Genomic DNA, 22,089 nt, shown 5'->3' with positions numbered 1-22,089 from the left:
GATCCCAGGCCCACACCTGATGCGCTGCTCAGCATGGGCTGTCTGCTCAGCTCCGGCAGTGCCTGTGCTCAAGTCCTGGTGGGCAGATGACAGCTCCTTGGGCAGACTGAGCATTCACCCTGAGCCCATCTTTGGCAGAAGTCATTCCTGTTCCTGTCCTGCTCCTCTTGTGAAAGCATGTCCAGAGCTCCTTTAGCTGCTCACGTGACTACATGGGACTTGGTGTGATGGGAAAGCTCTGCCAATGCTCATTTCAGACAGCACTTATAATTGTAGAACAGACAAATGAAAGCCATGTTGCCAACTTTATTCCATAGCCACACAAATATTTTGCATTTCCATATCCTGAGGATCTTAAATTACAAGAACACCGTGGATGCCCTTGGAGATCAATATTACTGTCCATGTCCCACTAGGGAAGGAGATGCACACAGAGACAGAATGCCCAAGACCTTTCTTCAAATCACATGAGTGGTGGAGCTTTGAGGAGTACATAGACCCACTGACTCCCAAAATTTCACAGAATCACAGAATTGTAGGGGTTGGAAGGGACCTGCAGAGATCACTGAGCCCAAAGCAAAGCAGGCTGCCTACAGCAGGCTGCACTGGTAGGTATCCAGGCAGATCTTGAATACCACCAGAGAAGAAGAATCCAGAACCTCCCTGGGCAGCCTGTTCCAGTGCTCTGTCTTCACATTGTGAAGAAGTTCCTTCGCATATTTGTGTGGGACTTCCTATGCTTCAGTTTATGGCCACTTCCGCTTGTCGTGTCCCCACAGACCACTGAAAAGAGGTTGGCCGTGTCCCTTTGACTCCCACATTTAAGATACTTACAAACATTAGTAAGATCACCTCTCAGTCTCCTTTTCTCAGAGCTGAACAGATCCAGGTTACTCAGCCTTTCCTCACAAGGGAGATGCTCCAGGCCCTTTATCTCTTCAGGAATCCCTATCTTTAGGCAGGGGTGGTGGGGGGCACCCAGCCCACGGCAGGGGTTGGGGCTGGTGGGCTTTAAGGTCCCCTCCAACCCAAACCATTCTGTGATTCTATGATTCCACGATCCCTGTTTCTTACCGCCGTCGAAGCACCTCAGGCTCCCCGCACCTGTCCGGTGGCAGCGGGGATGGGAAGCAGCGGGACGCAGCCGCTGCTCGCCGGGCTCAGCCACCCAGAACTCCCGCCCCTCTGCCCGGCGCGGCCACCGCCGCCACCGCTCCGGCCCGGCAGGTGTCAGCACAACACCGGGGCCGCCCCCAGCCCGCGTGACGCAACAGCGCCCGGGCGCGTGATGGCGTCACACTGCGGCGGTGACGTGGTGGGGGAGGTGCCTCTGTAAAGCCAAAGCTTATCTATAGGAGCGCCTTCGTTTTGACACCAAAAGGGAAATGCCTTTGTCCGGGTTGTTGTTGCTGTTAATTACTGACATCTTCCTGGGCACCTACACTTCCAGGGCTGAAAAGCAGGCAAGGAGTATGGCTGTGATGGATGGCGGTTCAGAGCGGTTAGGTTCTGAAGCCTAGGCCCAGTCACAGAAGTTCATTTAATGTACCCTTGTGGCAAGTAATGCTGTTGGAATGCCTGCATTCATGGCACCAATGTGAGGTGTTTAGCTGAGCCTCCTGGCCTTGTCGCATTACAGGCCCCTCTGTAGTCAGCACAGGGAGACAGACATTTCCTACTTTGGACCCTCTTATGTGGCTGAATCCAATCTTGGATTCAATTTCCTGGCATGTACCAGTGCCAGAAGTTGCCCATGTACCTCCCCAAACTCAAGCCTTTCCCTCCCCCCCGCTGCAGGGCCTGTGACACATATGCTTATCTTAGAAATCTGCAATTTCCACATTCAGTATTTGTTTAAAATGGGATTAGCAGGCTAACTTGAACAGCTTTTTCCCCCCATTCACCAGTGAAGACAATCTTTGATTTTTGTGTTCCTTCTTTCAGGGAATTAAAGCCGGATGATGGAGTAATGCCGAGTTCCTTTGAAATGACTGCCAGCACAAGCACTGTCACCCTTGCAAACGTATACTGCATCAAATCCTTTTTTTTTTTTTTTTTTTTTTTTTTTTAACTTTTTCCCATGTGTCGGCCATGCATTACTTGAAGACTGTTATAGTTAGTCAAGGATAGCTTGTGTAGTTGATTGGCCTGCATACATTTTATCTTCTGTTTTGGTCAGGCTAATTCATATTACTCACACTGGAGGAGTGGAAACATTTTGCAAGCTAAATTTAGGATTTTAGATCAATGAGCTTTTGATATGCCTTCATTCACAGCATATGGACACAATGATGAGTATCTTGATGTTTATTTCAAGTGGATTCAAAGTTAAACAAGCTCACCCAACCCTGTTCTTTACTGAGCTATTAACAGAGGCTCTCATGAACTGAGTACAGCACAGCCAAGCCGTGGTCTTAAGGGCTGCTTTCCCTCACTAGCACACTTCTGGATCCTCACCCTCAACTCCTGAACTCCCAGCAATAACTTTGCAAAGATCTCATCCACCTACAAACACTTTGGGGCCAGTGACTCAAAATGGAGGCAAAAATAAAGGAAAGAATGAACAGAAGTGTGGTTTCCATCTCCAGTGCTCAGTGTGTTGAAATACAGATCATTAGATTTCCAGGGTTTACTTTCTGAAGGGGCTGTAAGGCAGCATTCTCTGTGCAGGTGCTGATGCCCAAGGCACTGTGCCAGCAGATTGCCCTTCCTCAGGTCCAGCTCCATGGCCTTGACCCAAGTCCTCACCATTGTCATTCTTAAGGATGTGCTTCCTACACATCTACAGTGCTATCCCAGTACAAGCAACTCCTGTGCCTAAACCCTCTGCTAAATGACCTTCAGTAGCCCATCAGGCAATCACCTTTTTTTAAAAACACTACTCTCAAAGTTACTAATTTATTCAGGTTCATTAAGCATTCCTAATATCAATCACTTCTCCAAGAAGGGCATTCCTGATGGAATGGACTGCTTTCTTCTGTGGAATCCAGGAAGCGTCCAAGGACTATCTGGAATATTTTAGATTATCTGAGACCAGAAAAGGAAACACTCTTCTAGTATCTTCCTAAGTGCATCTCATGTTTGTATCCTTATTCCCATTCCCTTACCAGGTCATTTTTGGGGTACTGATGTACTCTGGAAACACTGCAGCATCTGGTTTATCCAGAACTAAGTGATTCTATTCAAGGAGGACAATTATTCCATCTCAGCTAAAGCATTTTATTATTGGAAATACATGGGAAAAGTACTGGGAAGACACATCGGCTTCACAAGGAAGAATAATTGCTTGCTGCTGGGACGAAACAGAAAGCTCCTGTATGTCTGCTTCATTATGTGAATTTATGTGAAAGACTTCCTCTAGCTTCTGAAATGTATCAGAGACTGTTGTTCAGGAGATGAGTATTGTGGGCTATGTCTCTCTAGTAGCTGGTAGACAACTAGATGAACAACTATGAAGAGATCCAGCTCCATGCTCTGCCTGTTTTCAGCAGGCAAGCAGGCTTAACAAAGCCTGGAGGTACATTAGTCTGACCAGTGTACTTGGGATCACTGTATCCTGCATGCTCTAAAAAGCACGATCTCTCCGTCTGCCAATTTTTACAGGCAAAAATAAGAGCCATTAAAAATTTGTCTCATACACTTATCTAGGTGGAGCAGAGACAGGTACTGCTGCATTCCTCATGTGTTTTGGGGTACAGAACTGCAGTTCAAAAACCTGTTGGCTTTTCTGGGGAGCTGAGGCACAAGAAAGCACGCAATGTGAAGAGCAGGCTCTGACCAGCACTTTGGCTGCTACCTTCCAAGATGGATGAGAACAGTCCCACCTAAACTGGGCTCATCCATGCCCTCCATGGGCTCAGGGTTCATATTGCAAGAGGGAAAAGGCTAAAGAAGTTTCATGGAAGTTTGCTGGAGAACTCTATCTTTCAACTGCAGGTAGGAATGTATAGAGATGTGCATTTTACAGGTAGAGTAATATTTGTGATGATAAGGAATTCTAAAATAAACACCCTGTCTGGCAGTACCAGCTGTTTTACTTGGCTGATCCTCCCATGTTTGTCTCTCAGTGACTCTTACAGACATACTTTATGGAGGACCATCTACACAGAACAGACTGCCATGTGATGAAGCATGAATATCCACAGCATAATGCTGCCCTCATTTTCTGCATATAGGCCGACCCTTTCCATCCTACTGTTTCCCTGCTTTTCTTATCTTTTCATTTCTGTGAAGCAGGTATATAAAGTGCCAGGTCTGAATCTGGTTTTTAATTTATCTTAGTTGTGCGGCCTGTCTGTCAAGATTTTTATTTGCCTGTAAAGAAAGAAGCTGTGTATTCCAGTACGAGGATAGCTATTTATTTAACAAAATACCTCACTGTGATGAAATACTGTCTCCTGCAGATGAAGTGCTGTCACAGATGCAACCCCAGCAGCTGACTGGGATTCCCATCCTCCTCATGAGAAAAACAGATTTTCCCACATGAGTCCAGCGCTTTGGAACTAAATCTTCTGCTCTGGTCCAGAATCATGCAAATGTGGTGATCTTCTGGGCAGTCTGCAGAAGCCATTTGTTAAAGCTTTTGGAGAAGGGTAAGGGTATATTTCCAGAAAACATCAGGAGAATGCACCAACAAGCAAGCCTACAGCAGAGCCAGTTTTCAGATATTAAAAGAAATAAATGTCTAGGCAGTAGGATAATGGCCAATGAGAACAGCTGACGTAGGGAAGCCTATGGGCAGACAGTTAGACTCATTATTTTTGGTGAGAGCACATTTCAGAGACTGAGAAAATTCTATCTGTACTGTATATTTAGGGATACTAATTTGTTAGTGTCTGCTAGACTAGAGACCTTCTTAGTAGTGTGCTCTCCTTTTCTTTACATTTCTATTTCTGTCTTATTTCATTTCCTTTGCCAAGCCCCAGCACCACCAGATGATGCAATATTGCTTCACCACCTAATACTGAGACCTCTGACAGCAGACACAACTCATGGGCTCACCCACTCCTTGTGAATAAACAATGGTCTTAACAGATCTGCTTACACACACTGTGGTGTCACGAGGAGTAACATTGCTGTCTGACAAGCACAGCCATACACATATAAATAGATAAGCTATGTATTGAAGCTGGTAAGAGACATTACATGAGTTTTACATCTCTGCTTATGCGTGCATGCAACTTTCAGAGGTGTATGGAGGAAACAGCTTGTACTCCCACCTCTGAGCTTTAAATAACTTCTCTGAAGGGCAAGAACCCAAGTCAGTTAAGTGGGAGACAAAGCCTTTAGCAAATGTATCTCAGAAGGCTTCTGAACACCTGTTGCTTCCTGTTTTAAAAGCCCGAGATGTCTGAAATGAGGCATTTTAGGCAGGATCCAGGCTAGGAGCACAGATCTACCATGAAAAAAAGAAAGAGCAGGTATTTTTTTGGAGGAGAATGGACTTGAGACAGATGAGGCTCCTCTTTTCCTTGTTTGAGCTTTCTTCTAAAGAGAAGTTCACAAAAGATGTTCTGAATTGGGTCACGGGGTTACTTCCATGGCCGAGAGATCCTGAAAGATTCCCTGAGTTGCTTCTCCCTGGGAACCCCAGCCAGTCACTCGTGTAGAAGATATCTTACAGAAGATGCAGCTGCCACTGGCACCCCACCAGAAAGGGACTCTGCAGCAAAAGCTCTTCTATTTGGTCTTTTTCTGGGTCCCACCTTTTTCATGTGGGGTCCTCTATTGTTTCTCTGAGCAGTGACCCAGACCTGGCGTAAAAATAGATGGACTGCCTTTCCCTTCCCACTATATGAGCAGCCACCATACCCAGAACATGACGCAAAAGCCAAAGAAAGCCCATCTTACTCTTCAACTTGTTAGAAAATTATAGCAAGAACAAAAACTTATTTCTGACAACAAAGTTAACATAGTGTCACATACAATGAAGTTAACACAGCTGATGTTTACATGGTTGGTTTTCAGAGCAGAGCTGTAAAATAAAGGCATTTTGTTAATTTATTTTCAATCCTGAACTGAACACATCATAAAGTGCTTATGATTCATTCAGAAAATTCCAGCTCATAAATTCTGTAGGAAAGGGGAAAGCTGCTTACCCTCCATCAGAAAGTACCATGTATTCCTCAGTATTTCTTTCAATGTCCTTTACATAAGGAAGCAATTACAAAAGTGAATGTTCCTCTTGCCGAGTTGAGGCAAGCAGACTCTGGCTTTGTTGGTATCAGACCTACAACATTTCTGTACTGAAGTTTTTACTCTGATAGCGATACAGAAAAACACACAAGCTATTAGGTACTGCTCCAAAAACTGCAATGAACCCAGTCTGTCAATGGCAATAGAACATCTACATCAAGTTTCAGCATATGTTGGTACATAAAGTTGTTGCTGAGCATTTAATGTGGCTGTTATTCTTTATCTCAATTCTCCATGAAGCAACATAAAAACTGATATTTCACTGTATGGAGGACACAATAATACCATCTTACATTTTTCCAACCTCCAAAACTCCCATTAAAGATCGTGACAGCAATTTCTTGTCATATTTTTATTACAGCTGAAAGATAAAGGAAATAATTGCATTGTGACTGAACTCCACAAGATTTTATTAGCAAAGTGATTGCTTCTTTGCATGACTAATTTTGATTAAATCAGCTTCATTTAAATACCAAATTGTGTTCTTCGCTTTCCTTCATTAAGCTATGGTATTCCTGAACATTTGGAGCTCCGTTTTTATGTGATAAAATAGCCTTTCTCTATTTTGTACTGGTTGGTATTGACTGAAAAAGAGATACACTGATAGCTAATTTATGAGAAAGGGTTAAAGTCACATTTAGAAATCAACAGGAATGAAATAATTTTAAAATATGCATTTCTGAAGAATATGTGAGCTATAAAGAGAGAACCCTAGTAACAGGAAATTCTGCGTTACTTCATTTGCCACTAACAGTAATAAATACATGTGCTGTGTATGTAGGAGTGGAAAATTAACTGCAAAAAATTAATATTTTGTTAGCCTACTAAATCCTGAAATAAGGGGAAAAAATTGTAACATCTCACAAAATATTCTACCTCATTTTCTTGAATGGAATACAGAAAATTCTTTATTCTTTCATTGCAAGTAGCATTATGTTGATTTATAGTTATTTAAGGTATTTCATACAATTCTAGCAGAAGACGACATGAAACACGTTACTCATGTTGTAATCTATTCCTTTTGAATTTGTCTTCTGACAAATGAAAGGCTTTGGTTTAGCTGCTCCAATCTCCATGTTTGTGCATTGCCAAATAAGCCCACAGATTTCAAGAAGATTAGTAGGCAGACTTACTATCCCGGCATTCCTGGAACGATCTGGCTGGGGATCCAGCCAACAACAAAGGCTTCCATTTCTGATAAGATTTTGTAATCTCTTCTAATTCAGCACTGCACATGCTGTGCAAAGGTGAATTTCCTTGACCAATATTACCAATTATAGAAGGCAAAACACAGTCAGTGAATCTTCAACAAGTTTCCCCTGTGCTGCAAGCACATCACGTGGATGCTGTTAAAGGTTTTTATTTTGCTTTCATGTTCAGAAAAAGAGGAACTTCAGTCCAGTACAGAGTTACATTTCCATTTAGCCACTGTTCAGTGTAATGTACATTAATTTTAAAACTCCATGTTCACACTATGGTTTCTGAATTGCTTTCTGCATCAACCTGGTACTACGGTTCTTTTGTCATGCAGATGATTTTTTAAGTCAAGAGAATTCCAGTGTTACAATGACAATTACCCAAACTTTCGTCATAGCATCTGTGCAAGTAACATACTAGCTATTCCTTCCTGACATTTTTCTGTATGTGGAAGTTAATGCAGTGTACCTAGAAAGATGTCTTTGTGAAAACCTATGATCTCACCAAGCACTCCCTGGAGATGTAACCTTGTGTCAGCACACCTTTCAGGGCAAGCATGTGGGCTCACTGCTGCCCAGGGTTCACCTGTGAATTGCGTATCAAAATCAGGGCCAAAAAGGTCTCAAGTGCTGAAGTAATTTTGCTAACCATTTCAAAATAGAGCTGAGGAGACACAAATGCTCAGATCCTTTCAGAGTCAGGCAGCAGCCAGGGCGGGGAGTGAGTAGTAAAGGCAAGTGTTTGTTTGGGTTGGAAGTGAATGGTTTCGCCTGTGCTGCATGTTGAGTCCTGGCACCGTGAGGCTGATGAATTAATCCTGCTGTGGGCAGCTTTGGCAGGACGTTAGCTGGAGTAGTCCTCTGTCCAGTTCAGGGCAGTGCTTTCCAAAACAACACGGCCCATTTGACTGGAGCCCAGAGGCGGGCTACAGGGAGCCCCGCAGGGCTGAGGAACTGCCTGGTCTGAAGATGCAAAGACAACAGGAAAACAAGAATACCTTCATCTAACAAGTGGCAGGAAAAATAAGGGGAATAAGACAACTAAGAGGTAGATCCTGTAGAAGTGGACATGTAATAAGCCAACTTGAAAATCTTTCCAAAGGAGAAGGCCACCGAGCAGGGCAGCAATGACCATCAAAGGGTTTCCTGAGGTCAGCTCAGCCCGGTACAAGCCAGCCGCTCCTCGCTTCGGGACGGGCACCCGGCGAGGCCCCCTGGCCACGGCCACACCGCGCGGGCGACCCGGGCGGCGGTTTCCGGAGCGCGATCCGCGCCGCTCCCCGCCCCGATCGATGCGGCCACATCGCAGCCGCGCGTCCCCCGTCCGGCGCGGCCGCCCGCCGCCTTCCGGCGGCCAGGCGGGGCCCGGCGCCAGAAAGACCCGCGCGGCGGCCCGGCCCGGCGCCGGCCCCTTCCCCGGAGGGCCCGGCTCGGGGGAAGGGGCACGGCCCCGCGGCCCGCTCCGCGGCAGGTCCAGGCGCAGCGCCCGGGGCCGGGCCGCGCCGTGCCGGCCGAGCGGGGCGGGGAGGCCCCGCCGCCGGTTCCCCCTGTGCCCGGCGCGTGATTGGCGGCGGCTCCGGAGCTGCCTACCGCCGGCCATGGAGCCTCCCCTCCGGCCCCCGACCCGCTCCGCTTCCTGCTGAGGAGAACACCTGTCCGGAGCGGGGCCGCGGCCGCGCGCAACGGTGAGTAGCGCCGTTCCGGGCGCGCCGCCGGACCCTTCCCCAGGCCGGCGCCGCCCGGGGCCGGGCAGCTCGGACGGGGAATCCCGCGGTGCGCCTCCGCGGCCCGGGCCGGCCCCCGCGGCGGGCGGAGGCGAGCGGGCTCGGGCTCCTTGTCGGGCTGCGGTGCGTTCCGCAGCTCCGCTTCTCCCGCGGGCTCTCGGCCCCGGCCGCCATGTCGGCCGGCTCCCGGCTGCGCCCGGCCCGGGGTCGGGCGACGCGCTCGGCCCTGAGAGCAATTGGACTCCGCTGAGTCGTTAGTCGGCACCGCGGCCCGCAAGGCGGGGCTGAGTGCGTCCGAGCCCGGCGGGTGTTTCGCTCTGCGTGGCCTCTGTGCCGAGTTAGGGCTTGGCCCGATGACGAATTGCAGGATTGATGAGAAACCCTCCGTGTGAAATTATTGGTGCGCCGATCAAACTGTGCCAAGTGGGTGATCTGCCTGCATGCGCCCTTAAGGTCTGCGACTTAGCTGTGCTGCGCATAGAGTTTAAACAACAAATGACTGTATTTCCTCATCAAACAAATAATAATCTCTTCTGTGACCCAGTCACAAACTTATAAGTCATAAACTTTCCCTGACCAAAAAAAAAAATTTTTTTTTGAAAAAAAGCTTAGGACATTCTGGAGCTGGCATTCTCTGTAGGTACTGCTGGTGGCAGGGAGTTCAACCTAGATGATCTTTAAGGTCTATTCAAGGTCTCTTCCAACCCAAGCCATTCTGTGATTCTATGATCCTATGATACAGTTTGAGGTCAATATTTGGAAAAAAAGGTGCAGCTTGAAATAACTGTGTTACAGCAGCCAGAGCTGTGATCCTTCGGTTTTCAGACACTGCATCGATTTAAAAGTAAATTACCCATCACTGATGTTAAATGGTTAGCCAAGATTCTTCCAAACTTCCTATCTTTATTTTTAGAACCAGCTAGAAGTTAATGTTTCTTCCAGTTTTGGGTATCTATGCCAGATAGAGAACTAGAGTAGAAACCAAAATATGGAGAAGTCTTTAGAAAAGACTTGGGCCCTGAAAATATTGCGGTCCTCCCCAAATTGTAATCTACAACCTCCTGTTAAGCTGTATCTGCTGGGGAATATATTTTTTGATGTAGAAGTCTGCAGAATTATCTGTAATGTTTACTTGCTAATGGAAGGAACTTGTGTTGATCTAATCCTGGTGAGAGTTGGTAGTTGCTAGTGGATTTGACAGGAGAACCTTTCAAGGCAGTTCTTTTTTACCTGTGCTCATGCTTAACATGTTAGTGCTGCATCTTCCCTGCATAGCACATAACTGCATTGTAATGCATATAGTAGGAAGATAAGTTTTACTCATCCATCAAATGCAAAGCAGTCTCCAGCTACGAAGCAGTGCTGGCATGTAGATAGTGTACTGCTTAGAAACCTTTGGGCTGTGTCATATATGTGAGTTTTTTCCTTCATTTATCTCTTTACAGTTAGCGTTATCTCAGAATGTCAGTGTAAGTGAATCATTATTGTATTTGCATAACATATAATTCTTGTTTGGATAGTGCCTATTTTCCTGTAGATTCACAGTAAAGTGAAGAGACTGATTTAAAGTGTTTTTCATATGGTGGATTAACTAAAAGTAGAAACTAGTAACAACGTAAGTATAAATGGTAAAGAATAAGCAATAAATAGTAAAAGTCTGTCTTAACCAGGCAGGGAAGTTTGACAGGTGCACTGCTTTAGTATTACTATCTGTTATGTTTCAGTCTCTGTTACTGTGAACAGCAGTGGTTTCATTCCCTTTCCTGCCCTACCACCCCTGCAACTGATGAGTCAGATCAAGGAACTGATCCAGCTGAAAATTAACCAATCTTTTCTGTTGTTGCAGTCAGTTTGCTGACCTGAGCAAAGAGGTGGGAACTTTATGGGAGATGGGAGTGAACCTGTTTGCTTCTTTTAGTTACCTAAAGGCCCTCCTCCTCCTGTGTTCTATTGTACCCTCCAGGATTCGTGGGCCAGTGGTAGGATGCTTCAGTTATAGGGATATTGAGACTTGATGAAGGCTCATAAGAATTAAAAAAAAAAAAAAAAAGAGTTAATTTAAATTATTTTTTGGTGTTGTTGGAATAGGCATATAGAAATATCCATACTGGAAGTAATGCTTAGGCATGACAAAGATTTTAGGAAGTAATTTTAAAAGATTTTCAGTTCTAAACTTAAATCTGTGCCATGGCCATGCATGGATTAGCAGGGAATAGTTACAATTTTGACGTCACCTTAAGTAAGATGGGGACACTTATGTGTTTGTCACTGCAAAAAGCACAGGCTAGTGGTGATCGTTGTTCCAAAAACTGACTTCTGAAGCTGTTGGAGCTGGGTCGGAGATGGAGTTGGATCTTTGCACTGGAGTACATGTGTACTCCAGGTAGCAAACCAAATGAATGTGGGAAGAGGGTCTTATATGGGCAGCTGCACAGGTGTCACACACTTGGCACTGTATCTGATGCAGGTTTGCTGGGGGTATCTGATTCTTTCATACTGCTGCTCTACTGGTAGGTCCTAAAATGAGATGAAGCTGTCAGTCACTGTAGTTGTGCAGCGTATGGGGTAATTCCCTGCAGCATGAGGTAGAGATGCTTCACTTGCATGTCTTGACAGTGCTGATCAGTGGACTAGTGCTGGATAACTTATCAGGAGGTGGAATATATGCGTATACTTGTTTGGAAAATTTATCCTTGAGTACATATTGCACAGTGGCAAAAAAGGATGTTTTCAGCAGGCAAAAAAACTGTGAAACTGTGATGAGTCCGGGTTTACTTAGTAGGGTCATCACAAAGACTTTTAGGATGAGAGGTACTTGCAAGAAACATATACATCCTTTGGGCTTGAGAAACCTCCCTGCTAATAGCTTACCTTTAAATAAAGAAAAATACATTAAATTCCTGACTATATTATATCTTTTAGAAATTACACTTTAAAATACAGACTTTGGAAGGATGCTGCAAAGTCAAGCCCTCAAAATTTAAGGATGAAATCCATAGCTAAAATTCTTCCCAAATCTTAAGTTGTCATTTCTAGTGGGTTTCACCATGTGTTTGTAACCGTAACTGCATGAGTTAAAAGGATGAGGAGGAAGATTGCCCAATGATTCTGTTGTTGAGGTTACCTTGCAAAATCCTTGGAATATACCATCTCCATGTGATGTTTATGGAGAGATTGGCTTAAAAAAACCTGTAATTAATGTAAGCTGGGGGTCCTCAAAGTGCTACCACCATGTAAATAAAAATAAGGAAGCATTGCAGATTAGTTTCCTTTTGTCCAGTATTTTTATTCAACTCTTAAGAAGTAGCTAAACTCTTTAAAATATACTCCATCCTCATGCTGATATTAAAAATGTTTTATTTAGATTCATTAGTTTTATTGCCCAAATTATTTTTAGCTGTTTTAGCCTGTGCTAAAGACAGGCTGTAAGCGTGTCTCCTATGCATGTGTGTTAAAATTACATTGCTCCATTGTAAATGTATTTTTACTGTTATGACAGGAAAAGCGCTCTGCCTTTTTTTAAAATGAGCAATCATACGTATAATCAACTCGGTTAAAACTTCCTTCCTGCTAAGTGCAGCACTTCCTTTGCATCTGGATAGGAGGGCGAGCAAGAAAAGCAGAAGAGTTTAACAAAGTATTTTTTGTATGAATGATCTTCCTTTGAAAAATAGGAACTTCAGAAATTAAACAAATGAGTCGTCTTCAGCAATTCAGCCTTTATTTGATAAGCAGGTAATAATTCCTTGTGTTTTGTCCATTACAGAAGTGATGACCACAGTTTGCTTTCCGGGACTCGAAAAAAGAGTTGTAGTTAGCACGTTAGATCATTTTAGCTTAAGATGTTTTTATCTTCTTGTTCTGTTATCTGCTGAAGCATCATTCATTGTGTTGTAGTTTTTCTAGTAGTTAGAGAAATATTTTTTTTGTAAAAAGCTTTATCTGAGGAAGATGTTTCTATGTCGCTGTAAGTCAGTGAAAGAAAACTCAGCGGGCGGCTTGTGCAAGTGCGTCCAGTGTCTTCCAACTCTTGGTCAATAATTTCCACTTAAGCTCATTTTCACTGAACAGTGTTAAATTGTGAACAAAATGCAATAAGATACAGGGTAGTAAGATGCCATAGAATCATAGAATGGTTTGGGTTGGAAGGGACCTTAAACATCATCTAGTTCCAGCCCGCAGCTTAGGAGGCTTTTTTATGCCCTCAGCTTAGGAGTTTTTTCTTCTGTAACATAGTAATAGTTTATGTCGGAAATGCTTGCTTTTAAAATTGCTGTCTGTTATAAGTTTGGTGAGTGGCTTGTTTGTAAAAATCACATCTAAAGATACTGGGCTTGAATTCAGATGCATGTTAAACGTCTGTCTTGAGAAGCTGGCTTTTGATTTTTAAGGAATGTTTTTGGTGTAAGTCCTTATTCCTCATCATGAAAAAGAGAGTTAGAGGAAAATGAGTCCAGTCTGAAAATTAATCATTTGTTTTTTCATATTCTGTCATTCCTAGAACTCGGTAGGATAGTATTCTGTTCATATGCTTTACGGTATCTTTTGATCTCTATGAAAATCCACTTCTGTTAGTACCAACAACATCAAAAAAGAGGAATCGGCATTTGATTAAAGAGCAAGACACTGGGGCAGAAATACACTGTCAGACTGCTTATCCTCAGTGAAATCTGGGAAGGCTGTTTAAAAGCTCTATTTTAATTATTTAATCATTGGGTTTGGTTTTTTTCCTTATATTTGGTTTTGAATTGAAAAGATTACATCTGGAGTGGTTTATATAAAGCAAGAATTTAAGACTAACAATTAAGGGGAAGAGGAAATCTAAAAAACGTGTAGCAGGATTGTGACTGGTTTTTGATTTTAATCACAAATAAGTAAAAAATAACTGTAACGCAAATGTAGATGAGAATGCAATCAAATGTTTTTATATTTTGTTAGATTTCTTCTGGCATGGAGTTGGGTGACTATGAACAGCCTGTTGTTATGAGAGAAGAAAACAAACGAAGGAGAAGAAGAATGAAACCTCATTGTACATCGAGTAATTTGTCTTCAATGGAACTGATATCCATTGAGTTCATTTTACCTACAAGCAATAAGCATACTAAAGTACCGGAAATGATGTTACTCGAAATAGCTGGAAACTGTACTGTTGAGCAGATGAAAGCACAAATTTGGATGCGTGCGATAGAGATGAGTCAAACCACAGACTTCTACCATGCGTTCACGCCGGATCAGTTCGTACTTCAGTATCAGAAGAAGGGGCAGTGGTATGAAATTTATGATAAACATCAATTATTACAGACATTAGACTGCATACTGTACTGGAAAGTGTTACAGAAGAAAGTAGGCAAAATATATGTAGTCCAGAAACAAAAACCATCAGAAGAAGTTCAGGAATTTCAGCGGCAGCTTAATGATTTAATTGGTTATGATGTTACTGATGTAAGCAACGTGCATGATGACGAACTAGAATTTACCCGGCGCAGATTAGTCACTCCACGAATGATAGAAGTAGCCTGTAGAGATCCTAAGTTGTATGCAATGCACCCATGGACTACATCTAAGCCACTCCCAGAATATTTGTTCAAAAAGATAACTAATAATAACATTTTTATAATCATACATAGAGGAACGACGAGCCAAAAGATTAAAGTGTCGATAGATGACACTCCAGATATGATTCTCCATAGCTTTTTCACAAAAATGGCAAAGAAAAAGTCTTTGATGGATATTCCTGAAGATCATAGCGAACTGGATTTTGTTCTTAGGATTTGTGGCAGAGATGAGTACATTACTGGAGACACACCCATCAAGGATTTTCACTGGATAAGACAGTGCCTTAAGAATGGGGAAGAAATCCACCTTGTGTTAGACAACCCTCCTGACCCAAGTGAGGATGAGGTGCAGAAGGAAGAGTGGCCATTGGTAGATGACTGTACAGGAGTTACAGGATATCACGAACAATTGACTATAGATGGAAAAGATCATGAGAGAGTCTTCACTATCTCTTTGTGGGATTGTAATAGGAAATTCAGGGTGAAAATAATTGGTATCGATATCCCAGTTTTACCAAGAAATACTGATCTTACTGTATTTGTAGAGGCTAACATTCAACACGGGCAACAGCTCCTTTCACAAAGGAGGACTTCCTCAAAGCCCTTTACTGAGGAGGTTCTGTGGAATATTTGGTTGGAGTTTGACATCAAAATCAAGGATTTGCCTAAAGGAGCACTCTTGAATCTTCAGATATATTGTGGTAAAGCACAGGGATTGTCCACAAAGACAAACCTTCAGTCACACGAATCCCCCAACTCTGATTCAAAATGCAAAACTCAACTTCTGTATTACGTGAATCTTTTATTGATAGATCACCGTTTCCTGCTACGAAGTGGGGAGTATGTTCTCCACATGTGGAAAATCCCAGGCAAAGGGGAAGAGCAAGGAAGTATCAATGCAGACAAACTCACCTCAGCAACTAATCCGGATAAAGAAAACTCCATGGCTATCTCTATTGTGCTGGACAAATACTGTCACCCAATTGCCTTGCCCAAGCACAGGATAACATCTGATTCTCAGGGGGACAGGACACGAGCTGAAATGCCCAATCAGCTTCGCAAGCAACTTGAAGAGATCATAGCAACTGACCCACTTAATCCACTTTCTCCTGAGGACAAAGAACTGTTGTGGCACTTTAGATATGAAAGTATAAAGCACCCCAAGGCTTACCCTAAGCTGCTTAGCTCTGTCAAATGGGGACAACAAGAAATAGTGGCCAAAACATACCAGTTGCTAGCTAAAAAGGAGGCGTGGGATCAAAGCACTTTAGATGTTGGACTCACAATGCAGCTTCTGGACTGTAACTTTTCTGATGAAAATGTACGAGCAATGGCAGTTCAAAAACTGGAAAGTTTAGAAGATGATGATGTTCTTCATTATCTTTTGCAACTCGTGCAGGTAAGGTGTATTTGTATGTTTGATCTTTGGCTTCTGAGAGTATTTACAGTACCATATAACCATTCCCATGCCAGCAAAAAACCCTGGTTTTGAAGCCTTCAGATTTTAATCAGAGCAGTGGTAGTAACCAAACTAGCCCAAAATTCATTTTCAACTTTCACCTTCTGTCTGTATCATTATTTTGGTATTAGGATTGCCTTGTGCCTTACAGTTTGCATCTTGTATCTACAACAATATGTTATATTGTCAATGCTTAACATGGCTGTGGTGGGAGCCAATCCTTACTGTGCTATCACTAATCCTGTTCTTGTCACGTCTGGATAATGCTCTTGGTTACCTTTACCAACATAGAAAAAGAAAGTAAAGGCAGATGTTAACACAGCAGAGGCCCAAATAAAAATCTGGAGTTGGATTTCAGGATCTGGAATGTCAGTGCTGTTATATAATGTGTGGCAGCACTGTGAATCGTGGACTGCTAAGGGAACCCAATTTATCTAGAAGGTCCTAAAAAAATTTAAAAGCAAATAGAAGTTTGTTATTCATAGATAAAATTAATTCATTCTGGGAAGTTGAGTAAAAAAAAAATGTGTTTTTATGGAAATGAATCACCACTGTATTTATTTGAAGTGCTTTGTGTGCAGTCTACTAGATGAAACGTCTGGAAAGTTGGCATCAGTTGTACAAGCAGATCGTTTGGTTTGTTTTTCACAAAGTGGGGCTGGAGCTGGGCTGGCTGTCAGTGGCAAAGTTCTATGGCTTCTGAGAGGTGGGACCTGCAGTCCTGCAAGGGCAGCGTGTCCCCCAGTGAAGCGGGGCGGCGCTGTGGCTTCCTGGGCCTGGCAGGTCTCTGGGTTGTGTGCAGGGCTGTCAGCCTGCACAGCAGGAAATGCTTTTTTTCAAAGAATCAGAGAGCAGAATTGGCATTAAGAAACAAAAAACAACCCCACCCATCCACCTCCTCTCCAAAGAAAAGAAACCTGCGAACCGTGGGATGGGGCTTTGGATTTCCGTGTGTTCAGAGGGTCCTGGTTGCTGCAAATTAAAGTTCATTTTTCAGATTTAGATGCACTCTGGCAGTGCTTTAAAGAAACCTTGTTAGCCTTGTCTTCACTTGTCTGAAGATGAGGCTCCCCAGGCAGAGTTGGTGTGCTTAGCATTAGCTGAAGGAACCGCCGTGGTTGCTTCCCCAGACCTCCCACATTGATGGGCTGGATCTGCTTGGCTGCGGCTCTGCAGTCTGCACGCAGCTCAGCGATTTCATTCTCCTCTGTACCTAAATTAGGGTGTGGGATGGTGATTGGTCCATGTCACAGTGCCTAACAGAAGGGGGAAAATAACTCTTTTAAAAATTCTTTTTGATATTATTTACTTTCAGGAGAGAGTTTTAAAGAGAAAAATCACTCTAAAGATAAATTAAACGAGTGTAGTATAATTTCATAGTAGTTTAATTTCACCATGTCATTTTTAGTAAGAAATTTATCCAGGTATTAAAATACTGTCATTCTCAAAAGGGAAAAAAAACTAAGTCCCAGCTTATACCTCCTACCTGCTTCCTTGGATTCTCTTCCATGGTTAATTGCAGGGCACAAACCTTTGGCACCATGCAGCCAAGTATTGATGCTGCGTGTTTTCTGAGAATGAATGGATGCTTGTCAGTGCTCTGCTCTAGGAGGACATCATGGTTGTCTATCTTGAAAACCGTCATGACTTCTCACGTGTGCCTTTGTGAAAGCTTTACAGCTTCTTTCCCTGTGCATAGAGTGCTCCCATCCTACATCCCAGTGCAAGTGGGAATCGTGTTATTTCCCACTTGGTCTATCCCAAACAGAAGTAGATATGCTGTGAATAAATCCACTGAGCATCCAATAAAGGTCTGTGGCTCTCTGTAGTAACACGTGGCAAGGACAGTTAAATCACAGCAAAATCCATTGGAAACCAAATGCCAGTGAAGAAAATCATGCTACCTTTATGTGGCATTGTGCCAGTGCCTCCTGTTGGTGATCTGACCCAGCAAAGGTCCAGGAAGGGAAATACTGTCAGGCTTTTTCTCATGGCTGGTTTTTATTATTCATATTCAAATACTTGTAATTGTCTCTTTGCAGGAAAAAAAGGATTGATTTTTTAAAAAGTAATTATTTCCAAGACACAAGCATAATAAGGACAGTCATAAAACTTTTTTTTTTTTAGTATTTCTTATGTTGAAATTTACATTTACAACTTTAAAGTAAGGAAGTTTTGTTTTGAAGCGGTGACCAGGCCTTTGGCTCTGTTTCAATCTGAAGTTGTTTTTCAGTTATGTGCATGGAGAACGTTCAGCAGAATGTATACCAGAATAAAGTCTTTAATAGCTGTCCTTGCAAGCAAATCCGTTTGAATGTATGCAATAATTACTGCTTTTAAGTTCCTTTTGGCAGTGAAAGTAAATTTTTATTAAAAAACATACCTCATTATCTCTCATGTGAAGTAAAAGTTCTTACAATCTGTTTAAGATTGTGAGTTCTTATTATCTTTCCCAAGTAAGATGCTGTCGTTTAGGAGAATTAAACTATTGGAGACTTAGTGTTGATATTTTATGAATAAAGGTAGAACTTGTGCTGCAGTACGTTTAGGAGATATTTAATGAATTCAGCGTAGCTATGCTTATGGCTTGGTTGTTTCCTTGCAAGCTGCAGAACACAGCGATCTTGAAAGAGCTGTTATGCTGCACTGCATAGCTATCCCTGGATGTTTGTGTACTGTGATGCTTCTGAAAGCTGAGCATGCTGCATGCACCAGGCTCTGCTCATCCCTTTGGTTTGCCCTTAATCTCCCCATTGTCACATCCTGACTGTTTCCAGAACCCAAAACCATTCAGCAACCCCTCTATCCACACAAGGGATTTTGTGACTTTCTTCCAGGGCTTGTTTGCTACTACTTTCTCTTTCTGTGTCTACATGCCTGCCTTTCATCCTCTAGCCTCAGTACGATCCTCCTCTAAGTTTGAGTCCTTCAGTCAACAGAAAAGAAGCAGATGGAGAAAGCACTTGGAGGAGTCACCAGGCTGCCCACCACAGCTCAGGGCCCAACCCAGAACATGGGTTAGATTCTGTTTTGTCGACCAACTCACTTGGTTATTGTGGTGAGGGTGAGAATAACAGAACAAAATTCCTGAGACTTAAAAAAGTTGTTGACTTTGTTTCCACCCCATTTTGGCAGTGTCTTGGCAATATCTGTGGGCTTGGTGCAGGGGAGTGGCTGCTGGAAGAGAAAATATCTATCTGTGCTCACAGAGCCACTGAAAAAAGCAGATCTGCTGAAGTCTTCTTTGTAGCTGTGCTCTATCCTATAGAATAGTATTTGTATCAGAGCTTTTCTTCTTTTTTGTGGTTCGCTGGGACTGAGAGTCAGAGTGCCTCTGGTGATGGGCACTGATAAGCTGCTCCTGGAGTGGGAGCAGCTCCTACTGCTGTGGGAGCTGGGGCACCCAGCAGGGAGCCCTGCTTCCCGTCCTGAGGTGCTGCCTGTTAGCAGAAATGGTGCACTCTTACTGAACGTTTTGTTTAAAGAATAGTTACAAATACATTATTTCATTTGGCAATAATCTTTTCAAGCATTCTCTGTGCCAGTCAGGCTGCAGGCTGTTTTCTCATTTTGTTAGGTTTTCCTACAGACTGCTATATTGTTTCACTGGCAGTCCAGAACTCAGTCTCACCAGTTTGCTCAGCCCTGCCTTGCTTGTCATAGAATTACAGAATGATTTGGGTTGGAAGAGACCTTAAAGCCCACCATCCCCAACCTCTGCCGTGGGCTCAGGCTGCCCAGGGCCCCATCCAACCCGGCTCTGAGCGCCTGCAGGGATGGGGCACCCACAGCTCTATGGGCAGCTGTGCCAGGGCCTCACCACCCTCTGAGTAAAGGGCATCTAACATCTAACCTGATCTCTGTCTTTTAGTTTAAAGTTGTTCCCCCTTGTTCTGTCACTATCTGACTGCGTAAAAAGTTGACCCTCTGCTGCTTTTAAGCCCCCTTCATGTACTGGAAGGACTCAGTGATCTCTCCATGGAGCCTTTCCTTCACCAGGCTGAACAAGCCCAACTCCCTCAGCCTTTTTTTGTAGGAGAGGTGCTGCAGCCCTCTGATCATCTTCATGGTCCTCCTCTGGACCCACTCCAACAGCTTCTCATCCTTCGTGTGCTGGGGGCCCCAGGCCTGGACACAGAACTCCAGGCGGGGCCTCATGAGGGCAGAGCAGAGGGGAACAATCACCTCCCTTACCCTGCTGGCCAGAAATTGCTTGTTGCATTAATCTGAAAAGAAAGTGTTGCGGATAAAAGTTGCTTGCTGAACCCTGCAGAGAAGTATTGCTTTGTTTTTTCAACTTTGTTTCCTCAAAAAAACTGTTTTGTTATGCTCTTTCTTACATAAAGAAAGTGTTCAGTACGTGTGATCTGTAAAATGTAAGAGGGCCTTACATGTTACTAACATGTCTTCTCTGTATTTTCCAGGCTGTGAAATTTGAGCCTTATCATGACAGCGCATTAGCCAGATTTCTACTGAAACGGGGTTTAAGAGTAAGTGTTTCAAATACAGTCAGCTCATGCTAAGTTACTGGCATTTTCTCAAGGAATTGTCATGTGTGCTAATTGTAATGTCTTTCTTTACCACTAGAACAAAAGAATTGGTCACTTCTTGTTTTGGTTTTTAAGAAGTGAGATTGCCCAATCCATGCACTACCAGCAGAGGTTCGCTGTGATCCTAGAAGCCTATCTTAGGGGCTGTGGGAAAGCAATGCTGCATGATTTCATGAAACAGGTTCAAGTCATTGAATTGTTGCATAAAGTCACAATGGAGATAAAATCAGTTTCTGCAGAAAAATACGATGTCACTTCTCAAGGTATTTATTAACAGACATTTCTTTGTTTGTAATAGTATTGTTCTTTTCTGTTTAGCTGTGAAATCTAGGCATCAGATTGCCTGGGTTATTTAAAAATCACAGATAGATTACAGATGTAATATTTCCATTCTTTGACTTATCTTCTTGAGCCTCATGCCACACAACTGGAAAGTTAGAATTTTATACTTAATTCTTAGCTGAATACCAGCACTGAAAAATAGAAGCAACCCAGGACACAAATATTAACTGGAAGTACAGAGCAAAAAATGGCACTTGCCAAGAAACACAGCCTTACTCAAGCAAGGCCTGGAACACCCTTGGCAAGGGCAGTGGGGATGAGTTCAGACCAGTCTCTGCTAGACCACAAGTAGCTGATGGATCAGCCCTGAATATACAGAGCACATCTTTGGTGCTCTGCAGCGCAATGAATAGGAGTCCTGTGAGACACAGATGTGACGCTGTTATTTTCAGTTCCTGTAAGCACTGCTTTGGCCCCACATAGGGTTATGTAATGCCTGTTTACCTCTGTATTTTCCTGCCTTTTTTTTTTTTTTTTTTTTCCCCTCAAGTGACTTCCTTAAAAGCATTTTTATTAAGATTCCTGTTAGTTGCTCAGATCTGGGACTAAGTGCAAGAGACATGGCAATAATAAATTCTAAAAGCTGTAAAATTTGGGAGAGAGACACACCAGTTCTTCCTATGTGTTCAGACCAGTGTGTTCTAGGCCACAAAGTCCTTGGTTCAAAAGACATTCCTGTTTTGGTTACTGGGAAGTGTCTGGGGTGCTATTTGAGATGCAGCTGTTTTTACAGACCTTGTCTTGGAAAGTAAGGAATCCACTGTGGAGCTGATGGCTGTGCTTACTGGCTCTCAGGAGCTATTCTTCAGGGCTGGAGGTTTCCATATTAAAATATAGAGCATAAATACTGAGCATTCAGTACTGCCTTTTTATTAAAATTGTTTGTATCAGTTGAAAAACAGATTTATTTGTGATTGCATAAAGTGTAAAGGGAATATGCAATTGTTCTTTGATATACAATGTGCTATCAGTTACACTACCACTTAGTGTGAATTTTGAGACTCACTGAATGCTTGTACAGAATTCTTTCTAAACTGCATTTTAAATGTATCTAAAAGTGCTGTATAA

General features: G+C 43.2%; 1 protein-coding gene across 4 annotated transcripts in view; it reads left to right on the top strand.

Moving 5' to 3' along the window:
* The first annotated feature begins 8,901 nt into the window (after positions 1-8,901).
* Positions 8,902-22,089, top strand: part of PIK3CG (phosphatidylinositol-4,5-bisphosphate 3-kinase catalytic subunit gamma) — a 35,109-nt gene continuing 21,921 nt past the window's right edge. For 2 of the 4 annotated variants that reach the window (XM_052680824.1, XM_052680825.1), the window contains exons 1-4: positions 8,902-9,076; positions 14,054-16,069; positions 20,554-20,619; positions 20,717-20,942. In XM_052680824.1, the coding sequence (XP_052536784.1) occupies positions 14,066-16,069; positions 20,554-20,619; positions 20,717-20,942 (2,296 nt within the window). In that variant the 5' untranslated portion in view covers positions 8,902-9,076; positions 14,054-14,065. Of the gene's footprint in view, positions 9,077-12,707; positions 12,851-14,053; positions 16,070-20,553; positions 20,620-20,716; positions 20,943-22,089 lie in introns of those variants that run through there. The other 2 variants (XM_052680822.1, XM_052680823.1) reach the window with 2 other exon arrangements.

This window comes from Tympanuchus pallidicinctus, unplaced genomic scaffold (assembly GCF_026119805.1).
Source record: "Tympanuchus pallidicinctus isolate F22 unplaced genomic scaffold, pur_lepc_1.0 scaffold19, whole genome shotgun sequence".
Lineage (NCBI taxonomy): Eukaryota > Metazoa > Chordata > Aves > Galliformes > Phasianidae > Tympanuchus > Tympanuchus pallidicinctus.
This window is presented reverse-complemented; position numbering and strand designations above follow the sequence as displayed.